This window comes from Galleria mellonella, unplaced genomic scaffold (genome assembly GCF_026898425.1).
Source record: "Galleria mellonella isolate WM207_F2 unplaced genomic scaffold, CSIRO_AGI_GalMel_v1 utg1432, whole genome shotgun sequence".
Classification (NCBI taxonomy): Eukaryota; Metazoa; Arthropoda; class Insecta; order Lepidoptera; family Pyralidae; genus Galleria; species Galleria mellonella.
In genome coordinates this window covers 416,453-439,350 of record NW_026441998.1, presented here as the reverse complement: position 1 = coordinate 439,350, position 22,898 = coordinate 416,453, and the positions used below count along the sequence as shown (strand labels likewise).

Sequence of the window (22,898 nt, the reverse complement as noted above, 5' to 3'; positions counted from 1 at the left end):
CTTAAGTAAACAAGTTCTAAGTATCCTTATATTAATAATAATTATTGTATTAACAAATCAAATTGTCGCTAAGAGAATAGTTTTATTAAAATAGGCAATTTTACTATATCCTGTCATATTTAGTAAGTTACAGTTGTTATTATTGTATAAAAGACATTGTAATAATAATAGTTTAGTAATTTTTTTATGGATAAAAATGGAATTGATACGTCCACCTTTTATTTAACATGGGACAAAAGAGCATGCGGCTCACCTGATGGTAAGTGACTACTGCCTCCATGATCACCTACAACACCAAAGGCATTGCAGGTGTGCTGCTTTTAAAAAGGAATATGCTCTTTTCTTGAAGGTTATGATGTCGTATAGGTTCGGAAATACTGCTGCTGGAAGTTGATTACAAAGAGTGGTTGTTCGTGGAAGATAATTCCGTGAAAAACGTACGGCGGAAGACCGCCACTCATCCAGATGGTTGGGATGAAACTTGAAATCTATGTTTATGAATACGATAAATTGCAAAAATTATTTTCTGTTATATATTATAGAATTCTACTAAAAATATTAGAAAGTTTTCACGTAGTTACTAATGACTATGTAAAACTTTCTAATTTAACGAGTGTAGTATTTCGACTTTTGACTCTGTCATACCGTGATTGGATAAAAGCTAAACAAATGTTCTGTAAATATATGTATATCTGTAATATATTTATTACGATAAAATGATCTGATTCTGTTATTTAGATCATTTGTTTAAATGTAAAAAAGTATGCGATACTTTTTTTTAATAATGAAGTATTGTTTTATCATGTAATTCTGAATTATAAAACTAATTGGATTTTTTATTATTTAATTTTATAGTAGAATCTAAAAAAATATCATTAGGTAATTATAAGAAAATTGTAATTAATTTATAATTTGTAAATATAAAAAAAAATGGGTGATAGAAAAAGTTTGTTACTAAGTATTACAAATACGTCCAATTTGTTTACCTGTATAAAAACAAGGATAAGTATTTTATATCTGTTGTAATATTTTTTCGTATATAAAATTAATATAAACATCAATTACGTTTTTCATTGGCTACCTTTACATCAAAAACTGTTCTGTAATTGTGTTGTAAAAATTGAACAATTTGAAAAGTTGACCCCAGACAGCTTCACTTAGTTATAATTAATTTTAACTGTACGATGGTTCTCATTTTGACATTAAAAGTGTTGTTGTCTTATTTTCTACAAATCGCGTAAACAGCGGTATACATTGGTACACCGCGGTATAGCACACGTGAATTAACATAAAAAAAAATTATGTGGAAATGGTTTATCTGTGTACCAAATAATCGTTAAATTCAAGTTTATCCAGGTAATTACGAGTAGCAACTTTTTTTAATGGATGATAATGGAATGGCAACCCTGCCTGCGCTAACGGTATTCGTTGGCAGGGTACCAGTAAGGGATGATAAGTGAGAGTGGAAAGGCAGGCAGTTAGTCCATCGTAATGAATACCTGGAAACCATCGTTTCCGGGGGGGACCACGTGAAGGTCAATCTGGTTATTAGCACTTGGACTGGTAGTTCGCATTACTTACATCCCCCCTTCCCCCTACTCCAAATTAGAGGTGTATTAGAGTAATACAATATAAATAACTAAAATAGTAGTTATTTATATTGTGTAAGTAAAATTAAAATATGTTCATAGTTTTTCTTGTGACTGAGAAAAATGCATATGTAATTATATTTTATTTGATTATCAGATAATTACAACTATATCCTATAAATAGCTAAAAACATACCCGTACATATATCGAAATAGGCAATTAGAAGAAAAACTACTCGAAATAGGTAGCTAATAGGTTCTGGGGGCGTGTCTAAGCCTCGCGCGTGACATTGAAATGCGAAAAGCGACTTCGTCGTTTGCTTTAAAATTTAATGAAATTTACACTCCATGTTTACTGGCAGGTGCGATAATGCCCCGCATATTTAACAAGCCTCCATTAATTCGGAACTGCGGCATTTCGTTCACGGACTTTCCGCTATTAACGCGCTAAAATGATGATCTCCGATCATCTCTTTGATGATGGCATTAACAATACAATGTTGCAAAATGATATGAACAATGTTCAAAAGAACATTCACAAGACAATATACGGTAAAACACAAAGAGAGTACGTAAGTATTTCTTTTTTTACGTCTATATGAAGGAACCATAAGAATAATAGATATCTATTCATTATTCTTATGCTAGAGATAAAAGGATATAGCATTTTTTCGTAGCAAGAATTAGAGGTGGGTTGGATACTATTTTATTTCTTTGACCGTCAAATATACATATTTCTAGTTTATTTTATAGATATCGCGGTTAATTCTGAAGTGTCATTCCTTAAACAATATATACTTACGGACCTACAAGAGTGTAAAACACGAAAATCTGTCTCAGATTGGAATATTAAGTGCTATAAAATAGTAATGCACTTCTATAAATTAGAACACCTTTCAGGAACAAGAACAACGGGATCAACTCTCTTCGCAAGATGGAGAAACATGTGAAATTCACGATCAATTTTATCGAGACCATAAATTATTGTTAGTTTTATTCCGCGCACTTGCTGTTATGCCCATCATCAGGTCGGGTCCTGGTAAGTACTTATCATTTATGGATGAATCTATCTTTTTTTAAAACAATCACCTCTTATTTGTTTTATAAACTATTAACTGACTCAATGTAAACATTGAATTACCCCCTATTGGTCACTTATTGAGATAATAATTATCTTACCTCCCAAGATGGAGCTAACAACACATATTATAAAATTTTATTAACATCTATATTAGTATAACCATATATATTGAATATTAGTGTTTTTGTATTATACGAGTATGTGTATTTCTTATGTATTATGTATAATTGCAGGGAGTTAGTGGATGCAGGTGGCTCAGGACCGTTCTTGAGCCACCTGCATCCACTAACTACTCGGGGGAGGCTTATGTTCAGCAGTGGACGGATAATGGCTGAAATGATGATGTGTAATTATTTCAGTATGTTACTATAATTATGTCAAATATTTTTCACCACATCTGTCCATCATACGAGTATGCTTTCTGTTTTACCTAATGGCATTCTCTACCAGCTACGTAGAGAATGCCATACCGCATTAAGCTCGCTAGTTGTACAAACTTTTATTGTGCAGTAAAGAATAAATAAAATAAATTAATGTTTCTTTCAAGAAAATGTTCAGTTTTACTGGTTTTTTTTTCAAAGGATACTAACGATTTCAATTTCATTCTACTCGTATATACCTCAGTAAAGTTCTAAATAAGCTCGTAATGTATCTTTAGGAACAATCACGTTCAGCTGGAAGTCCAGCGCCACAGCCTACGCCATCTGCTTCTACATAGTAGCGACTATTGTGGTGTTGATAGTTGGTTACGAACGCATCGTGATACTGCACTCCATCCGAAGATTCGACGACTACATCTATGCTATTCTTTTCGTTGTATTCTTGGTACCGCATTTTTGGATTCCATTTGTTGGTTGGGGTGTGGCGCACCAAGTTGCCATTTATAAGACTAACTGGGCAAAATTTCAAGTAAGTTTTTAGTGTTTTACTAGACATACCAGATAACAAGAACAATCCAATTCCTCTTGTGTGTAATTAAGTTTGTAAATATATTTGTTACTAAGACACTTAAACGATTGAATGAATTTTAATTATATTTTGTACCACTTAGATTTACTCTATCACAGGATATTTTTTATTAGGATTAACACGAAAAAAACGAATATTAAAAAAATAACACAAATAAATAAGTAATAAAATAAGAAATATATTCAGGTAATTACTACTGTAACTGTAATGATAGAGTTGGAAGCAAATTGTTGTATGTTGCCATTGTTGTGGTATCTCATGTAGAAATACCTGTTTGCGAGTGTATCATAATTTCTAAGTACTAAATATAATAATTAACATTTCTATAATTTTTTCAGGTCAGATATTATCGAGTGACTGGAAAAAATCTCCAATTCCCTAGTCTTAAAACGGCCATTATCGTTATAAGTATTGGTTGTTTACTTCTTGCTATTTGCTTTCTTCTTAGTCTTTGTGCATTATTGGATGGATTTTTACTTAAGCATACTACGGCATATTACCATATTATAACTATGATAAACATGAATTGTGCTCTATGGTATATCAACTGCAAGGCTATTAAAATTGCATCGCAAAGTCTCTCCGATTGCTTCCTCAGGGTACGACGCTTAATTTTATCTATTTAATATTAAAATTTCAAAATAATATTACATACGAGTAATAAAAAACATCTGTAGGTCCTATTGCTGATATTCTTGTATGCTGATACCAAAAACTATTTATTAGTATAAATATGTACCGGCATCTTACATCAGATACCTTTTTTATTTGGAAATTATTTCTCATTTGAAAGGATATACTTTTAGATTGGTTCTATAGAAGTTTTACCAAAGTATGTTCAATAGTTTGGTTATTATATCAAAGTAACTGATTATGTCACGATTGAAGTTGGTCTCCTTTTAGAAATACTTTTCCATATTACCTTTTATCGTCATCATTGCCTTGTCTTTTATATATTATGCGAAATTAAAAAGAGGAAAATACCTATTTAACAACACTTAGTTACCTTTTCACAAATTAATTTATGACATTATCAGTTATATTATTTAAATTGTTGCAGGATGTCAATATGCAATGCACGGCGACATTGATAGCTCGCTATCGTTTCCTTTGGTTGAATATTTCCGAATTATTACAATTGCTTGGAAATGCTTACGCACGTACTTACTCTACTTACTGTCTTTTTATGTAAGTTAGGTATTTTTAATATTTTAATGTTCATATATTTTTTAAACATTATACTACACGAAACGTTACTCTCATCTGAAACTTGCGTTAAAGTTCAAAGAAATCAAATTACAGTAGTTTCATGTATTAAATACACACATATGTACATTTGTTGTTACTGATCTATAAATGTAAGTTTATGTACCTATGTAGAAGTTACATTTTTATAGCTAAACGGAATAACAACTGTACCTTTAATTTAGCACTCAAATTAGACCACATCACGATATATATATTTTTTTTTAACTAATAATATTATTTCATTCCGATAACTTTTCTGTTTTATAACCTGCAATCGAAATCCATACAATGTTGCGTGCATATGCTAATAAATAAATTTAATCTAGATATATAATATATTAATCGAGATAGATAACAGTATTAAAGTGTCAAGCGATTTTGTTTTCCAAATGGCTACGGATTGATTTACCTTATTCCTCTATACATTTTTCCGCGTAAAGCTATCGAATTGAACATTTGTTTGTTTTGGAAACTTTGCATAACAAACAAATTACTAAAAGAGATTATTGCTAGTATATATAGTACTAATGTATATACCCTACATATTTATATAATAATAAATAAAGTACCAACTAAAGCACTCCTCAAAACAAAGGAGATAAATTCATCATGACGTGACCTCTGATTTTATCCTAACTAGAACCTCGTGAACGTAAATCAATATCGCATGCTGAGTTGATATTACATTTTTATCCATAATCAACTATACCTACAGGTTTACCAATATAACTATAGCAATATATGGTGCCTTATCTGAGATAGTAGACCACGGGTTTGGATTCAGTTTCAAGGAAATGGGTCTATTCGTTGTCGCAGCTTACTGTTCTACGTTACTGTTCATATTTGTAGACTGTTCTCACAAAACTACATTAAAGGTACTTAATTTGGTATATTTCATTTGATTCAATGTTTTATATGATCGCCTTAGCACTGATCACTTCTTTTACTTTGTTCATTTATTTAACCTTCGACAAGAACCAGAACATTTTAAACAATCGAGCATGATTGTAGATTTTTCTAATATATTCGATTTTTAATATATGTATATATGATATATTTTAAAAATGCAGTCGAATCTCTTGGAAGTTTAAAGTATTTTTTTATACCACGAAAGTGGCAAATAAGTAAACGGCCATTGTATATTATGGCTACCTGTAACACTAGGAGTGTCACGTACACATTGTCCCCATACTGTAGTCTTTAGGGAAACAATTTTAAGATCATCTAGATGACATCCATGACAATATTAGTAAAACTCTAACTAATCATAGTTAAAAAAAATAGTGACAACAAAAAACATATAAGAACAAGTGAAGTGAACGTGTTTCATCAATCAATATTGTTTCATAGAAACGGTGAAATAAAATATTTTTTTAGATAATAATATTTTTCTGACTTGATTATACACTTGATTGTCATATTGAGTGTCTATTAACAATATACTAAAGTAATTTTGTATCTAATACTTTTTTATTACCCATTATACAACTATTCCTACATATAAAATAAATTCTCGATTCTGAACATTTGAGACCATATCTAGGAACAGACGAAATTTCACTCATTTACAGAAATATAATATCTTGTTTGATAATAAAATTTTACTTATTCTGGTCAAATTCTGACAGGTAGCGGCTGGTGTTCAGGAGACACTTCTAACTATTGATGTTCTGTCTGTTGATAGACCCGCTCAAAAGGAGGTAACATAATGATCGTTTCAACTTAAATGACAATTAAATTATAATGTTCATCTTTTCTTTAATTATACATATAAGTTATACATATAAGTATATCTTTTCTTTAATATACATACATGAAGCAGTTGTGTTTGCATGGCTGTGTTTCGGTTTGAAGGGTGGGATATGGCGTGAATTTACTGGGTATAGAGGAATAACACCCGAGTCCTCAGGAATGGCAACGCATGAGGGGTTTCATGGGCGAAACAGTATACTCTGTTATGTCCATGGTACTGCTCATGTCTATAGGCGACGGTTACCACTTTCCATCAGGTGGGCCGTCAGCTTGTTTGCCATTCTAAGTTGTATAAAAAAAAAGTTGTTCGAGAGGTATATTTTTTAAGTACCCTGATATACTTACGAAGTGTGACAGAAAATCTGTCAATACAAAAAACCAACCACTTAATATATTACGAGGACGAGATTGTTAGTAATGAAGAGGTTAGTCCCCATTGCTATTCATATACCTCAATACGTCGCCTTCCTATACGGGGCCTTCACAGGCCCCTTCATGAAAACCATTGTGGTTAGTTAACTAGTGTATTATATAAAAAAACTATACCTATTATATAAAATAAGTTTATTATAAATAATATAAAAATTAATAATAATTAATATAAAAATAAATTATATAAGAAATATAAGCTGTTTGACATACAGCTTATATTTCTTATATAATTTATTTTTATACCGAAAAAATTGCCTTCTTACACACGCTGAATACAAAAGGTTTAAAAATCCATTTTATATTTTAACATATTATTTGAGGAAAGCTTTGCAGTTTGATTGATGAAATTATTGTAATCATTCCAGTATTGAAGTAATTAAAAAAATAATTATTGTCTATTTGAAACATATCAGAATGGATTCGAAACCGCCATGCCGGGTTTATATTTTAATAATATTAATTGTCAAGTATTTAATACTAAATAAATGTTTATAGGATTGGATAGGATAGGATTATTAATATTTAAATTGATTTTTGCATAGATCGATCATTTCATCCTAGCCATCGAGATGAACCCAGCTGTCGTCAGTCTGAAAGGATACGCTGAAGTGAATAGAGAATTGCTTACTTCTGTTAGTATCTACTTAAGAATCAGTAGAATAGGTTTTCCATAAGTTTTTAATTTTTTGTGTGCATTGTATGTAAATTTAAAAGTAAAAAAAATTAAAAATAGACTTCTCCAGTGTCCCGGGATATATTTATAATATATGCAGACAATAAATATAATTGTAGCTTTATATATATATATATATATATATATATATATATATATATATATATATATATATATATATATACAAACAAACTCATCTTTCACATTTATAATAACATTTAAAATACACAATCAGAACTTAATACGATAAAAAACCTTTGCACCACGTCGTGACGTATACGATCAAGCATGCTAACTATACGAGTATATCAAGCTACTATTTACCTGCAAAGGTTTTTTCATCACGTTAAGTCCCGATTGTGTATTTAAAATATGTGTAAACCACGCGAAACTTTAAAATTAACTAATGTCAGTAATGATAATAAGTTAATTAGTCTTAATTAAAAAGATAAATACTCATGAATATTGTAAAATGGAATGGAATGTATGGAACCTGTAGATATTAAAATGTGTTATAGCGTGTTAAACCGCAAACTGCTACATGACTAAGATCATCAAATAATTATATAATTTACATATACATATTGCATTAAAATATAAATTATTTTAATTATTTAATCCACCATCAAGTATTTCTACACATCCTAAAAATTAACTGGTAGAGAATGCCTATAACATTAAGTCTGCCTTCAATTCCACATTTTATTGATCAATAAAGTTTTAAATAAATAAACTTATCACTTTTTCTGCAGGCAATAAACACAATAACCATATATCTTATCGTCTTGCTGCAATTCAAGATTTCGTTACCAAAGGATCCCCAAGCTTGAGATGTTTTTCGGAATTTAATTCATTTAAAGAAGCGATCTATGTATGTACTTATTCAATAGCTATAGGTATTAGATTTATAAAATAAAGACTTTTTTCCTTAATATTGGTGTTACTATATATCCCTCTTCTCTTAAAATAACTTACCAAGTTTTCCTCTTACTTAATATTTACATATTAGTAGAACTATATTAGGTATGCTACGGTATTTTTTGCCCTAATGTAATTTTAGCCATTCACAGTTCATTGTTAAACATATACCTTTTCCATAAACTGCCTTAAGAATACCAAAATTGACTCTCTGCAACACATTTGAGATCGAGACAACTTAGATTAAATAATGAGGGATTACTATAAACTACTTTTGTCTGTACTAAGTTGCCAATCGAAAACTTTTTCTACCCATCGCTTGTTTGTTCTCTGTCGAAGCATTAAAAATACAATTCATAGCATTCAGACCTGAATAAATATATAAATACGACCGAAACTCGAAACAACTACCTTATAAACACAAAGTAACGTGCTTACCAGTGCATTACAAGGTATTCAAACTTTTTGGGCACAAGTGAACGTGACATGACAAAGTTTCATCAGACTGGACTTGTAAAATGGATATTAACCCATTTTATAAAAATCTATCAATATTTTTGAACAAAATTTGAAATTATTACGTCAAAAATTCGAACCTTGCTTCTTACAATACTGTTTTTGTGTATAAAAGTTACTTTATGTAATTGTATCTTTCTTAGAGGGGAAGAATAAAGAAAAAAAGGAAATTCATTCATTCATTTAGAAGTGCATAGATCTAAAAAATATTAGCCATCTTTCGACTGTCTGATAAGTAGAAAAACATTAGAAAACTCGCTCCACTTAATTTTTAATTGAATACCCATTAAAAGCGACATAGATCTGAGTAGTCACGATCGGTCAGTGTCGAACTGTCAGCCGCATCACTTCGACGATGTTTTGGGTAAGGATTCATTAATCAACTTTTTCAATTACCAAAAAATCCAGACCTCAATTATCATCGAGTTTGGTGACATCAAACGCTTCCACTTAGAAAGTATAAAGCAGAATTTTCTTCTTAGGGTTCCGCGTACATAAAATCAATCTCTCAGCATGCACGTCAAATGGACGGTTATTGTTTCGAATTATATTCTTTCCGAACGCTTCTTACTATTATAATGTCAGCGTTTGACAGTAATTGTCAGATCTAATAAAAATGGTGGTGGAGATCCAATTGCATTACAGACAATCATATCTTGAGCAAATCAATAAATTTCATTACGACCAGATGGAGTCTATTTTGTTTTCATCAAACTCTAAATAGGTAATAACTTACAATGCAGATAAATAAAATATTACAATACAGATATATTACCACCCTACTTGTAGAAATAATGATATCTCATTTGTTTTGAGGTAAAGTAATTATAGTAATGCAGTACGTTATACCGTTACGGATATATTTTTTTAAATATACAAACACAAAGGCGGCAAAGCGTACAGCCCAATTGATGATAAACGGTGACTGTAGCCTATGGACGCCTGCAACACTAGGGGTGTTACGTGCGCGTTGCGGCCCTCAAAGAACCTTAATACGCCTTTTTTGAAGAACCCCATACTGTATTCTCTAGAGAAAGTATTGTTAGTCTGTTACAGAATAATTCATAGTTGATTTTGTAAGTAGATTCATACCGTATGGTTTCGAAGCAAAAATATCATCTATCATCCCTATTTCATCCCCATGATAATGTAGGACACGATTACGAGAACAAAGTATAATATACCTTTGTTAGAAAAGGAAAACTCGAAATAAAACACTCTAGTAAGCTCCCTGAATGATGCGGAGATGCAGCGTTGTTGTAATGATAGTAATAGCAATCTGATAGACACGTCTGCTGCTAATCAGTATTTTCCTTAATTCTACTATTATTATAAATGCGAGAGCTTTTGTGGTATTTATGAATGGATGATTATTATTTTATTTACGCAAAAACTATCGAACTGATTTGAATAAAATTTGGTACACATATAGGCTATATTTTAACTTGAAACATGAATACTTTATACAACAATTCACGAAAACGAATCCGCAAGATATATTTAGTCTTTAATAAATTTAATTCATCTCTTTAGGGATATACTTAAAATTGTCATTCCGTTTTATCAATATCTTCCACGGGAATCCAATAAGAAAGTTACAGTAAAATAAACAGAATATAGGGAAAATGGGTCACCTATATAGTAAAACTCATGGGAACTGTCAAAACGATCTCGTTCTGTAGCAAAAAGCACACGTTTCCATTTGTCACTTAAACGTGCATAATGTACCTACTGAGTTTTCCAGCTTCCACTGTGAAGCATATACATGCTCTCATAATTATTCAACTTTATAAATACATATGTTTTATACTAAATGTGCACACAATAAAATAAATCAAATTTAGTTTATTCGAATTTTTAATATGTATATGATACTAGCTGTAACAGCAGCTTTGCTCGCCTGAATTATCTATACCTGTTAAATCTGTTTTGAGTAACAATCATCCTTACTAATATTATAAATATGAAAATGACTTTGTTTTTTTTATCTCTTATTGCTTAAACGACTTAACCAATCACTATAAAATGTCCACTGGTGGACATAAGCCTCCCCATAGACTGCCTAAAGAACGGTCCTGAGCTACCTGCATCCACTGACTCTCTGCAATGCATTTTAGGTCATCGCTTCATCTAGTGAGGGGTCGTCCTACACTACGTTTGCCCGTACGCGGTTGCCACTCAAGAACCTTTCTTTCCCATCGGTTATCGGTTTTTCGAGCTATGTGACCAGCCCATTCCCACTTCAGTTTCCTTATCCTTCGGGCTATGTCGATTATGTTGATTCTTTTGCGGATATCCTCGTTTCGCATATTATCGTGCAAAGAGACTCAGAGCATAGCCTTTTCCATAGCCCGCTGAGTAATTTGAAGCTTTTGCATACGAGCAATCGTCTAAGACCATGATTCGGTTCCATAAGTCATCACTGGCAACACGCACTGGTTAAAAACCTTCGTCTTCAAATTCTGAAGTATTTTGGATGAAAAGATGTAGCGTAGTTTTCCGAACGCTGCCCAGCCGAGTTGGATTCGTCGGTTGACCTTTCGATCGAAGTTGGATTTACACATTCAGACAACTTGTCCTAGGTAGATATACATACTCATCGACAACTTCGAGCGAAATATTCTCAATCGTAACCGGTATGACATGGATGTTACACATGATTTTAGTCTTGCCCATGTTCATCTTAAGACAAATCTGTTGAAGAACACCATTGAGGCCATTGAGCATAGTACATATACAGATCTTTCAGGGATTCTGCCATAATTACTATGTTATCAGCAAATCAAAGGTGAGTGATGTATTCGCCATAGATGTTTATACCATATCTTTTCCAGCCCAAGAGTTTGAAAATATCTTCCAATGCAGCTGAGAAGAGTTTCGGGGGTATGACGTCACCCTGTCTTACACCTTTCTGCTCTGTTGTATGTATGTATGTGGTATGCAAATTTTATATACTCATACTATAACATATAGGATCAAAAAGAATATACCTAGGCTATTTTTATATCCCAGCTAGTGCACATACCCCACTCATGCAGACGAAGTCGCGAGTAAAAGCTAGAATAAAGCTAATACACTTTTACAAATTTTCTTTAAAGTACGATTTAGACATTAGAATTGTATGTGACGCCCCGTGGTAGATATGCATAATTTTAATTTTTGATGCGAGGTAATAAGCAGTGCTTTTTATCTAGTTTTGAGGTTTTGTACGACAAAAAACCTAATTACTTTCGAATAGAATTAGTGAGGTATCAAAACTCAGAATGTAATGTATAATCAGTATTATGAATTTCATAATGTATATATATATAACTAATAGTATATATAAATAGTATATATATAACTGATTATATAAAACCATGAGTCCTATAATACTCTTCCAATGAATACGGTAAAACACTAGCTCAGAAATAATTTTACAATTACTCATAACGTGTCACCTATTTTCTATTATTACTATGTTTGTTAAATAACGTAATATTTTACATGATATATAATTGTGTATATTGAAGTCTAATAAATAACGTAGAGCAAATAATATAGGATTTATTAAATAAAACAACTTTTAATATAATAAAATTCTTATAGGATCAATAGAAAATTAAACAATATCTGTTTTAAAAGCAATCATCAAAATAAGTTCAGATTTGTTAGAAATGTCGCGTGTATACAAAGTGAAATCGAAATCATAGTTATCATTATAAGGAATATTGTGATGGATGATTTTTCATTTTTAATTTCTTCTAACATACCTAAAGGTGATCTGGAAGAGTTTGCTTAGTAATAAGACCGCCTCTTGTACTATACTATACTAATTACAAACTCTTATTATTTCATATAATATTGATACGTTATCGAGGAATGGGCAGCAGCATCCCTCTTAAAACCTCATCAAATCCTTACTGCCAACCCGCTTGCCAAGCGTAGCAACTACCGACAAAACTCCTCAATAGATGGGGATCTATGTTCAGCAGTGGGCAATTAACGATTGATATTATGATGATGAATGTGTTAAATTAATTGCGGTTGTCAATTCGCCTGAAAGGCTAAACTCTTATGGAAAAGCAGTGGACAGTTAATGGTTGATATATTAATAATACATAGTATAAAATAAATAAATAAACTGAATGTTTTATCTCCAAAGGGACATGAGACGTTAAATAAAAAATAAAAAATTGCGCCTTCCCTGGTAACGGACACGTTAGAATATTACACTGCCTATCTAGAATGAAATTTCTGTCCTAATTTATTCTATAGCACGAGTAGATTCTTAGTTTTAGGTATAGATAACGACTTCAGATTACACAATGAATAGCTGTAAATATAGTCATATGACTGTATGTATGTAAACATACTTACTAACCTAACTAATACTCAATACTCACTAAATCTCTGAAACGATAAAACGTGGATATACTCGTATACAGAGATTCCTTGTGTGATGTGAACATTAAGAAATTCCCACAGGAACGAAGGAAGACGCGTAAAAATTCGCCCAGTTTCCTGTTATCTATATAGTTAAAGATAATATATTCCATACACAAAAAATTACAAACATATAATATATATTAAATAAAGATGTACGACAGGCGAGCTTAACTCTGTAAGAGTTCTCTTCCAGCAACCGCAGAATGTTTTGTTTTTTGTTACAGTTTTCAAATAAAAACTATTAAACGAAAAATATTTCAAAAATATTGATAGATATTATTCAATTGCAAAAATAAAATATTTTTAAATAAATGCTTATTTCCCGCCACTCCTCCTCACTCTCCCCCTTTCTGTAACTAAACAAAAAATCCGAACTGAGTCCCAAGCAGCCTTGTAGGTTTGAAGAGTTATCATGCTAGCGTGAAAATAAAACGCTTCATTATTATAGGTATTCATAGCCAGATAATCTACGCCATGATTAAATAGAAAATACTACTTGGAATTAACTTTAATTGAAAGAGTTATTTATTACTTCTCTTATTTGTAAATCAAATAAATAAAGTATTTATTACTTGAAAATAATATACTGTAATTAATATGGAGCATAAAGTAAATAGTGATGCTAATGAATGTGCATTTGTGTATTCATCAGTTCTTATTATAAGTCGACAAATAAAGAATAGAGAAGTTCACTAACTGTAGAATATACGTATCTATACTATTTTTTTATTTGCTCTATTTAAATAATAGTATACCGGTCAAGAACAACTACGCGCGCATTATACTATCGCGTGACATCATTCGGTAGCATATCGCAATCTGAATGTTGTTCAATTTGTCCGCCTACCGCGCCGCAATCCACGTCAAGTGAGGATTATTAACTCTCAAGAGCACTCTAGATAATGGAATTGCCACAAAACGTATGCACTAAAGCGACAAACCGATAGTTTTTATTAACACAGATATTATCGACTGGGTTGCGCACGCGGAATTATTCCATGATAGCCTTAAGAGAATGCTTTCGCGTGCTTCCAATATATATGTTTGGATGACAATGCTAAAAGAAGTAAAAACAAATACATGAATATAATCCTAGTTAAGAAAGTCAATTAAAGATAATATAGAATAGAGGCATTTAAAGATAAAGTTGCAAACGGTAATAGTGACATTTGAAACCTCCATAGTGACTCGCTCATTGATATCTCTCGGGTTAATTTGGCTTGTTGATAAAAAATAATTGACGGAAAGTTGTCGAAAATTTAGTTAACATCAATAGATCAGGCTGTTCTCTACTAAATTTTCTTTTTCTTCTGTAGCTTACGTTTCAGAATTTATTTATCTATTTGAAATAATTTAAACTGACTACCTAATAAAAGTTATAATCCTTATTATCTACTTCTATTTTAAATGTGAAAGGGAGTTTGTTTGTTAATTACTTTTTAGCATTTTAACTGATCAGACTAAACTAAAACCTATATGAAATACATATATTGTTATATACAATAATACATATATAATTTAAAAACTATATAATAAAACTCTATGATAAAACCATTTCATATTATACTCGGAAAAAGTAGATACAGCTACTGATCAAATTGATCCGTATGCAAACATCGAAATACTTTCACGCTTGATTTGACGTTTTGATTGGTGGCTCTCTGCATATACCCGTAAAAAAATACATGAATCTATGTAAATAACTAACTGCTTTCTCTGATTTATATAAATTAATATAGAGTTTGGTATAAACATTAAATTCACCAAAGAGGCTATTCATTATTTAAAAAAATTGGCCATTGAATTTTTATGTAAGATTTATTACTTGTTTGCGTTCGATATAAACACAATATCAGATTTCTGGAGAGAAATTTACTGGAACAAAAAATAGGAAACCGATTGTTAACATCCAATTTAAATACTTATATTGCATACATCAAGTTTATAATAAATGTGCTAACAATGACGTCACACATAAATATATCTAATTATGTAGGTGTATATATTTATATATATTTGAGTCAATGAAAACTTAGTAACATTAGAAAATTAAGTGTAACATGACACAGAAATTTGTAATAATATTTATGTAAAACAGTCTTAATTATTTTCTACACAATATTTATGAGAGACTTCTAAAAGAAGGAGGTAATTAATTTGAATGTATGTTTTTATTTTGTGTCGATTTTCATGATTATTTTATCGACATGACTGCCGAAAAGAGAAGGCAAATATTTTAAATATTCCTGTCTTAAGCATATTTAAAGGGCCTGATGTTTTATAAATGAAGTATCTTAAATCGTTCTAATAATACTAGCGCTACAGGCGACAAGACGACTGTATAAATATGGAGGCCATTTGAAACCAGAAAGGAAAAAGATGCAACGCTTGGTATTAAACGACGAACTCATAAATACTATAATAAAAGGTAAGAAAGGAAGAGAAGGGAAAAATATAATCATAACAACATCGTGTAGATTAAGGAAAAAAATTGGGGACGTGTCATATCCAAAGTTCATCCAAAGAAATCATGGTGAATAGCAAGAGCTTCACCGACAAGAGCAGGGCTCTTAATAAAAACTTATTTCAAATTTTCCGTAATTCAGTGACATCTCGAGTTTTATCTTGATATGATTTATTCCTTCTTACTCGTGTTTCTTGCCTTGAAATAGCTGTGTGCTTGAATGGGTGTGTTTCAATTTAAAACACGTAGACTTTTTTATAGTGTGTATAATACCATATTATACCATACCAACATATCAAATTAAAAGATCTTTTCATACTTAAGCCTTTACAGTTGACAAGTGAAGCAAACTTAGTGAATGAGAATCACAATCCTAAATTATATTTTGTATTAAATCATTAGTGGTCTCGCCCATCAGACAAGAAAACGATAATTAAGAGGGCGGACGCCCCGTGATGTAAATGTTAAAGAAAAATACTCAGCTTAGTTAATAAAGATGAGATGATCGTGCCCTGCATACATGAACACTCAAAGACTTGCAAATGTTAGCAAAATAACCGCGGGTGACCGTCGCAAGATGAAAATTATACCAACACGAAATGGTATACTTAATTTTCTACGTGACAGATTAGGGACTCTTGTTGAAAACAGAAGCAATTATTATAGGAAAAAAAATTATGGTTCTGTATGTAAAACTGATAAAACAAAAAACATTCGAAACCATATGGTCAGAACATTAATAATCAATTCTTCTTCTTCTTCCTGCATTTTCCTATATCTATTTGGAATAAGCGTAATTTGATTTCTTCTTCCATTCATCTCTACTTGCAATCATCACGTAATTTATTTCCTTTTTCGCCATGTTATCTTTCACAAAGTCCATCCATCTCTTTCTAAGTCTTCTTCCACACTTACAACCATCCTCATTCGTAAAAAATACCACACAAACTAATTTTTATTTGATATTATCTGTACAATGTACTATGGTGATTTAAACTTGTGCGTTAACCAAGTTCAGGCAACAAGTGGCAGATAGATAGCCTTAAATGTATTAGAAAGTGACAACCCTATTTATATTACATATTACAACTTTAATATAATATTAATAATGATTATGATCATAAATTACTGACTCATTCTTAATTGCTTCTGAAAAGCACTAAGCAGATTTGTAGTAAAAATCTACTAAATTTTTACTCACTAAAAATTATCGTGGTACTTAATGCACTGCAAATAATTTACGAGTAAATTCAAGATGCCTTTGTGGTGAACTAAACTAAGTCAGATGATGCATATGCTCAAATCCTTTAGTCGCTAATGTAAATCCATCTAGTTCAGGCATCTACTCATACCTCCTCAACTCTTAGACACCAATTATGTTATGTAATTGGGTACTTACCTAAGTGATCCATACTGCCTACACAAGGACAATTTTAATGTATATACCTAAAGAAACATTTTAATTACATATCTAATGTCCTTGTTTGTGCCTTAACGGTTCACTAATCGTCTTGAAATTTGGTACCTTGGTACCTATAAATGTAACATTTAGAATGGAGAAGGATACAGTCTACTTTTTAACCCAATTAATCAACATATCTCAATCATGCGGGTGGAAATCTCGGGTAAAAATTAGTAATTATTTAAATATAACGTTTTCTTTAATCATATTCTTCCTACTATTATCCCAAATATTTATTTAAGGTGGGGCATAATATGTTTTTCTTTTTCATTTTTATCTACTCATCAATCATTCAATCCCATTCTGCTCATATCATATTTCACACAATCATCCATACATATCTTTTTAGGTCTTTCTCTACCACCCACATTCATAGATACTTAATACGTTTCTTTAATATAATAATTTAATTTAATTTACCAGTAAAATTTTCAAATGCATAATAAAGCAATTGGTAACGTTTCATAGTTTACAATAATTTATTATTATGAATTATTATTATTAACATGATTATGTAAATCATACTAATTTTAAAAAGCAATTCAAGGAAACCCTCTAGTACCTACTGTTTAAATTAAACAAGCAAATTAAATATAAAATTATTATGAACTTCCCCGTTTCCAATAAAATCACATAATTACTTACTCGTACACTGCTAAGAACAGTAATATAGCTCATATATAAGTACTTATACATTAAGATGTACGATATAAAATAAAATTTACATCAAAATTGCATTGTAGAGTCAGTAATACGGACTACTGAGTTATTTCCTTAAATTTTCACTTATACAAACACTCTTGGGCATTAGATATTTAAAATTAATGAGAACATTATAAACATATTACAGAATCTGTTTTTTTTTTACATGTTGTATAGATTGACATAATGCTAATCTGAATCATTTATTATTTTCTATACATATATCACGTTTAACTAGAGGAAAACTTTTTGAAAGACAATCATCATAATTGCTTTGGTCAATTATTTCAAAACCAACGGCATCATCAAGTGTTCTACTCCAATATTCTAAACGTTTTCGCTACATTGTCCATTGCCGGAATTTATAGCCGCTAATATCAGTTTACGGCAGCGCAATATGAATATAAAATCATCGTGGGTACTAAAGTTCCATATGTATAGGCGATGCGATGTAACCAGTATAATTGAATTTTGCTACTCGCGTTGATTGCCACCAAAGTGTTTCCATTAAATGTTGATGGCAAAGTTATCTTAGCCAAATACTTGCAATGAAAACTTATCAATGATTATATCTACAGAATATAATTATTTTACTTGTTCAAATGTGATTAGATAAACAGTACTTTCTAAAAGAATTAACATTTTCCGAAACCGAGATATGTATATTTATATAAGATAAATTAGAAGAATAAATAGAGCAAATGTTTCTGAGACTTGTAAGTTCTACTTAACCCTTAAAGTATACATACATACATACATACATATCTGTCATGCCTGTCTCCCATTAGGGTAGGCAGAAACAATGGAACGCCAAATGCATGTAAAGTATGTAAAAAGAATAGACAGATTGGTAATAAATATTTCATTCAGTATAATAAAATAAATACTGTAATACCTATATAATGTCTACATATACATATATTAATGAATACAAAAGGACTAAGTAACCCACGCGCTCGGGCAAAGGTCCAGTGAGTGATGATATATGAAGATGAAGTTAGGTCAGTTGACCCATTGTGACGAATCTCTCAGGTATTAAAGCCAATGATAACCTGAAAAAACTTAGAAGAAGTCTACCTAACTGTTATTATTCGTAGTAATGAGACCGCTAGATCCTTTATTAACAATCTTCTTTACATATTAATTAGCTACTTACTCACTTAGTATTAGAAGAAATATGTTTTTTTAGAAACAACTTAGAGTCTGTATAAAAGCACTTATAAGACAAATAATATCACAGTCTTGTGGAATGATAAACCACAAACCCTTAGAGGAATCACCGATTGCAACGTTAGACGCCTAATTATTTGGACCATTTAATTGGACTCGACCTACTTCAATTGCACTACAGAAACCAAAATGTCCTAATATTAAATTGATGTTGAAATAAGTTGTATATTTTGTTCCACAATAAACACATTAGTTATTATATATACTCACGATCGAGATAAAAAAAAATCTATGTCCTTCTCCATCTTAAATTCCAAAAGTATATCAAATTTTACAACAGTTGATTGACCTCTTAAGATATAAAAAGATAACAAATAAACAAACAAAACTCGATTTCCTATTTATACTATTAATAATGATTACATTAATAAATATGAACATTGGAGTAAACCCTGAGCGAATTGCACATAACATAAGTGATTGATAAAAGCTGTATTCATATAATAAATTAATTCTTTTAATTATGATCTGCAAGTAGAAAAACAGTATGTCGATCAATATATAACCTTCCTGCTTGAAGAAGAACATTTTTTTTAAATGTTCTCGTAACCGGCGAGTAATATTTTTAGTAAAAATGGAAATACTAATAAATTTCATAATATAAAAACTGTAGACTGAAAGACGATGTAGTGACAAAAAATAAAAAGGTAATGTTGCACTGATTTGCCCATTTGGAGAGGATGAATGGCAGATATATATATATATATTTATTGAGCAATATAAATGAAGATGTCATCAAGATCATCGCCCTCTCTTGTCGATCAATAGGCGACGTGCTGATATATTTAAATCCAAAGTACCCGTAACAACATATTTATAGGTAAATTTGTTCTTTTAGATAGAACTAAAGCGATGAAAAAACTTCTTCATGCCTCTTATAGCCTATATCGATGATGGCCATTGTTGACACTTAGTGCAATTTGGATTTCATATTTATAAGCGAGAAAATTCTAACACAACTTGTACTTGTTATACACATTATTTTAATAAATAATAAATATTTATTAACAGTAAGACCTACATTATGCGGAAATAAAAAACAAGCTTTAAAATAAACATTTCAAACAATAAACAAAGCTGAAACCAGTCAGCCGTAACTCTATTGGGTATCCGTCCACCAGTAGATACAAACATTTCTCGCGTGAAATTCAAATTGCATCTGTTTACTTTTCGACGGTCTAAATCGATGAATATAGGACAATGCAACGCCAACTGGAAATGTAGAAGGAGTAACAATCAACAAGTTTTTATTCATTTTGTAAATTACACCAATGATATATTTGATCTAAAACTAATTCAATATACATGTTTACGCATATTTGTCCGCGTATCTAAATTTCTTAACTATGTTTATAGCGTTTTGTATTTATTAAATGATTTGTATACACCAAAAAAATACTATATACGCGTCTTTGTGTACATGTATGAAAAAAAAAGTACTTCAAAATTTTCCTTCATAAAAAAATTTATTCAAGAAATGTAACTGTCTCATTTTCATAAAAAAAATAATACATGTCTCATATTTCTACTTATATGAAACAGTATCCTCTTGGTTTTTTACTCGTGTGACCGGGATGAAATAAAGAAATAAATAAATAAAATTCTGTACAATAATACATGTATATATAACATATTGATTGGTCGAATCGTTAAAAAGGCAAGAGATGGATATCAGACAAATAAATAAATTCGCTATCTCACGTATGGGATAAGGATAAATACATCAGTTATGACATGCAAAGAAATAAAAACAATTCATACTGACCTAATTTCTATCGTTTAACCCAAAGAACCTTATATAACTTTAGATAAGTTATATTTATTTATTGTTATATAAATAGATATCTATCAACCCACAAATTCAGTGAGTACTAGAAGTTGAGGACAGGAAAAAATTTCAAATATATTTTAGGAAGTTGTTAGAGATAAACGCTTTGGTCATTAACTGAGCTATGACTAGACGGGCAATCCTAAAGTTAAATGCGTGAGACAGAAACTATGATGATAATATAAAACAAATTTAGAATAATTAATTTCCTAAATTGACCAAACTTTAAATCGCTTTTGTAAATTTATTTTCAAGACTTTACGTTACAGAGCGTTTACACAGATTCTTACCAATGTGTGTTTTACGTCGATATTAACTGTTAATTAAAAAAATCACTAAATGTTTTTGCTTCATTATTCAAAAAGTCCTCTGTTAGTGAACTAAAATGATAAAACTGTCACACACAGAAGGTTGGAGTTTGCAATCAAACAATATTTTAAATTATTCGAAGTAAAATTTAACTTTTATTGGTAGGTTTACTTTCGACTTATTCAATTAGTACCGTTTTAGTTCCCTATATATTTTTTTAATAATTAATTAGAAATATTGGAAATTGTTTAGTTGTTCTGTCAACTTGTATGATGACGGACGATGTAGAACTTTTAGTTTCTTCAAGGTGTAATTGTATTAAATGTACATTCGAGTCTATTTGGAAAAGATAAATGTAATTTTAGGTGAGAAATTTTTTATGTAGATCTATTCGGCTCGAAAAAAGAAGTGAATTTGTTATATTAGTACAATAAAGTTTTAAATAAATAAATAAATCTTCCGTCTAAAACACCAGAATGTACCACCGTTGTCGTCATTTGCCACGTGCACCTTCGCATTCTACAGCAATCTCAATCGTAAATATCTACTTGAACAAGCACCTTCTTTTCATGTAAATAATTTCTCCTTTCCAATGAAAGAATATAACAATCTAAAATCCAAAAATAGCATTGATGGAACTAATAGAATTTACCCGAAAAACATAAATCAAAATCTGACCTTATAACAACGAATAAACATATATCTTAATAAATTACTATTATTATGTTTTTTTAGCTAATATCAAATCGACTACAAAATTAAATTTATTTAAAAATCAAATATTATTAATCATTATTAACTGTATACGTGATTTCTTCGGATGAATAGATTAAAAATAGCCTTTTCCATCACAAATATGATCTTTATGCCATATTTCATAATTAAGGTTAAGCCGTTAATATACCAAAATGTAACAAATAAACAAACTCTCTTCCACATTTATAATATAATTTGAATGAGGATTCTTATATAGTTACAAACGTGAAAGTATATAATTGAACATTATCACACAAGACATGAAAATATTATGTATCTATCTGTTTGTAATATAATATTCTTATCTAGAGATGAGGATCAAGTTTGAGTTTTTTATAACATAATTTACACACATGTCGCAATTTAATCCCTTTTATAGTCTGATATTTACTTATTACTTTTACCCAAATATATTGGATATCTATGTAAAAACCATTCAATTTCCATTTACAAATCTTACATATTTTATAAAGTGCAGTATAATTTCTTTAGATTAATTCATAATCTCATGTCGCATATAATTAAAATATAAAAGTATTTA

At 30.4% G+C, this 22,898-nt stretch overlaps 1 protein-coding gene across 1 annotated transcript; it reads left to right on the top strand.

Moving 5' to 3' along the window:
• Positions 1-1,911: 1,911 nt before the first annotated feature.
• Positions 1,912-8,656, top strand: LOC113520750 (gustatory and odorant receptor 22-like). Its single transcript, XM_026906158.3, has 9 exons — positions 1,912-2,161; positions 2,490-2,628; positions 3,329-3,579; positions 3,978-4,238; positions 4,700-4,827; positions 5,603-5,762; positions 6,516-6,587; positions 7,614-7,703; positions 8,497-8,656. The coding sequence occupies exons 1-9, from the start codon at positions 2,042-2,044 to the stop codon at positions 8,572-8,574; spliced, it is 1,299 nt and encodes a 432-aa protein (XP_026761959.2). The 5' UTR covers positions 1,912-2,041; the 3' UTR covers positions 8,575-8,656.
• Positions 8,657-22,898: the final 14,242 nt, after the last annotated feature.